Source organism: Salvelinus namaycush, unplaced genomic scaffold (genome assembly GCF_016432855.1).
Source record: "Salvelinus namaycush isolate Seneca unplaced genomic scaffold, SaNama_1.0 Scaffold1476, whole genome shotgun sequence".
Lineage (NCBI taxonomy): Eukaryota > Metazoa > Chordata > Actinopteri > Salmoniformes > Salmonidae > Salvelinus > Salvelinus namaycush.
The window spans coordinates 39,078-42,280 of NW_024058204.1; the positions used below are offsets into that span (position 1 = coordinate 39,078).

A 3,203-nucleotide genomic window follows, 5' to 3' on the forward strand; every position below is an offset into this window, starting at 1 on the left:
ATGGATAAAATGACATGCTTGTGTACTAGGATAAAAAGTTGCCATTCAGGGTTAGAAGAAAAGCATTAAGATACTCGAACGCTGTTGGATTTGGTTGTATTAGCAATAAAGAGAGCAATAAAGAGAGGTTGGTTTTATGCCCTGTTAAGGTGGGGAACCATGACAGATTATGTGGAAATAGGAAGACAAGTGTGAATCATTTTGGTAATGTGTGTTATCAACAACAGTGATATTTGAACAGATTGGAGATGTCTATCCATAACAATGAAATCCTTCATACAGTGAGGTTAGGGTAGGTTACCATGCTTGTCCTGAACCACAGCTGTAGACACAGCCTCCTCCAGGTCCTCAGACACTAGCTTGGAGATTCATTACAGGATGTCTGTCACCCCACTGAGCCCCTATTGCAGGTTAGGGGTCACATCCACTTGAATGTCCTTCATATGACGAACCTCCTACAGAGCAAATGAGGAAAATATGATATATTATGATTTATGTTAGTAACAATACAATATGGGAATTGTATCCCAAAGCTACCTACAGCTAACATATATATTTATGTATGTGATCTATGTAAATAAAGGAATATAACACAGCTGTAAAACTGTGAAGGACTATATGGTGGAGGCCTACCCATTTCCCAGGAGCATTGTAAAAAGTGGATTTGGGTACAGTGTTTATTTCCCCCTAATATCTTTGAAGATTACACCTAAAATAATTAGGCCTACTTCTTTCTACTGCTGAGCTGAGACCATTAGGGTTAAACATTACAGATATAAATGCAATATATGGAGTAGAAATGATTGCCTGCCCAACATACGTTCTACATGGTCTATTTCTATCTGAATGTAACACCTCAATCAAGCATGTTAATTGATCGTTAAGTCATGTTTGTCAGGTAAACGGTCATTAGTGGCCTATATAAGCCTCATACAGGCCATGTGAAGACATTACCTGTTGATAACACAGACTATTTTCATGATCATGGGAGGTGTGAGAGAATTGCTGCTCTTTGTGGTGACTGTGGGGGTTGTGAAAGGTTGGTTCACTAATGTTTTATTTGGATTGAATGGATTTGTTTGGGAAATATGCTCAACTTTATCAGTTGGAGATTAAAATGTACTGTTTGTTCCGCATTGGTCATCTGCTATTAATATATGTAGCTATTTTGTGTCAACTCAACTTCTGTCAACACTTTCTCCTCAGTTTCTTGTTACCCTGTTGGAAAGTCCCAGAAGCAAGAGCAAGTCTCTCTGCAGAGGAGACTTGGAGGTAAGTGTTTCTTTCCACAACCCTTCTAGCTTTGTACTGTGTCTATGGTGCTGCTGTGTTTGACACTCATTCAACACCATAGAGTAACTCAGTTGTCTAAATAATGTTGTCAAACCCTTTGATTTGGTCATTTTGCTTGTGTACCTTAACCTACGTTTTTCAGAGCTGTCATCAAATGACGTCTCCATTGTGCATGCCCTGGCCTTGCTCCGATCCATAGGGTCTGACGCTAAACAAGACAGAGAAGGTACGGCCTGAAACATATACTTTTAAATCTGTGTTGGGTTCATGTTGCTCAACATTCGAATGGCAATTTGGCCTAGACCATGTAGAACAGCTGTGTTGCTGTAGAATACCCAACTGTTCCTTTATGTTTTCTCTCTAGAGTATTTCGAGACTAATGAAGTAGAATCCCAAGCTTCTCCAAACCATGGTAGCTCTACGGCAAATGATGCCCTGTTCTCTGACGACGCTACCTCTGAAGCTGCTACCTCTGAAGCTGCCACTGGCCCGTCTGACGACGCTACCTCTGAATTAACCACTGGCCCGTCTGACGACGCTACCGCTGAAGCTGCCACTGGCCCGTCTGACGACGCTACCTCTGAAGCTGCCACTGGCCCGTCTGACGACGCTACCTCTGAAGCTGCCACTGGCCCGTCTGACGACGCTACCTCTGAAGCTGCCACTGGCCCGTCTGACGACGCTACCTCTGAAGCTGCCACTGGCCCGTCTGACGACGCTACCTCTGAAGCTGCCACTGGCCCGTCTGACGACGCTACCTCTGAAGCTGCCACTGGCCCGTCTGACGACGCTACCTCTGAAGCTGCCACTGGCCCGTCTGACGACGCTACCTCTGAAGCTGCCACTGGCCCGTCTGACGACGCTACCTCTGAAGCTGCCACTGGCCCGTCTGACGACGCTACCTCTGAAGCTGCCACTGGCCCGTCTGACGACGCTACCTCTGAAGCTGCCACTGGCCCGTCTGACGACGCTACCTCTGAAGCTGCCACTGGCCCGTCTGACGACGCTACCTCTGAAGCTGCCACTGGCCCGTCTGACGACGCTACCTCTGAAGCTGCCACTGGCCCGTCTGACGACGCTACCTCTGAAGCTGCCACTGGCCCGTCTGACGACGCTACCTCTGAAGCTGCCACTGGCCCGTCTGACGACGCTACCTCTGAAGCTGCCACTGGCCCGTCTGACGACGCTACCTCTGAAGCTGCCACTGGCCCGTCTGACGACGCTACCTCTGAAGCTGCCACTGGCCCGTCTGACGACGCTACCTCTGAAGCTGCCACTGGCCCGTCTGACGACGCTACCTCTGAAGCTGCCACTGGCCCGTCTGACGACGCTACCTCTGAAGCTGCCACTGGCCCGTCTGACGACGCTACCTCTGAAGCTGCCACTGGCCCGTCTGACGACGCTACCTCTGAAGCTGCCACTGGCCCGTCTGACGACGCTACCTCTGAAGCTGCCACTGGCCCGTCTGACGACGCTACCTCTGAAGCTGCCACTGGCCCGTCTGACGACGCTACCTCTGAAGCTGCCACTGGCCCGTCTGACGACGCTACCTCTGAAGCTGCCACTGGCCCGTCTGACGACGCTACCTCTGAAGCTGCCACTGGCCCGTCTGACGACGCTACCTCGGCAGCTGCGACCGGCCAGTGTGACCATGCCATTGAGGAACTGTTGACTTCTGCATCTCAGTTGACCACAAACATGAATATCTGACGTGGGACATGGTGCTCGGGGTCCATGCAAGAGTTCATGGGTACTCTAGTCCAGGTTGTGTGTGTAACTGCATTTTCTTGTTTTGGCTCAATTAAACGCTAACTGTAATACTTGTGTCCTCAGTATTGTTTTGACGGTTCCTACTTGGAGTTGAGGTCTATGACCTGACTGGGGTAATGTCAACATTTATTTTGCATTAT

The 3,203-nt window shown here is 49.0% G+C and overlaps 1 protein-coding gene across 1 annotated transcript; it reads left to right on the top strand.

The window, feature by feature from the left end:
• The first annotated feature begins 978 nt into the window (after window positions 1-978).
• Window positions 979-3,003, top strand: LOC120036776 (polysialoglycoprotein-like). The gene is made up of 4 exons (XM_038983144.1): window positions 979-1,039; window positions 1,207-1,272; window positions 1,436-1,519; window positions 1,658-3,003. The coding sequence occupies exons 1-4, from the start codon at window positions 979-981 to the stop codon at window positions 3,001-3,003; spliced, it is 1,557 nt and encodes a 518-aa protein (XP_038839072.1).
• The last annotated feature ends 200 nt before the right edge of the window (window positions 3,004-3,203 follow it).

What these genes read in the sequence shown, in the direction of transcription:
- LOC120036776 (XM_038983144.1), top strand. Translation starts at nt 979, where the DNA reads ATGATCATGGGAGGTGTGAGAGAATTGCTGCTCTTTGTGGTGACTGTG. An exon ending in TCTGCAGAGGAGACTTGGAG is followed by an intron (nt 1,273 to 1,435) that starts GTAAGTGTTTCT and finishes TACGTTTTTCAG; the next exon opens with AGCTGTCATCAAATGACGTC. An exon ending in CGCTAAACAAGACAGAGAAG is followed by an intron (nt 1,520 to 1,657) that starts GTACGGCCTGAA and finishes TTTTCTCTCTAG; the next exon opens with AGTATTTCGAGACTAATGAA.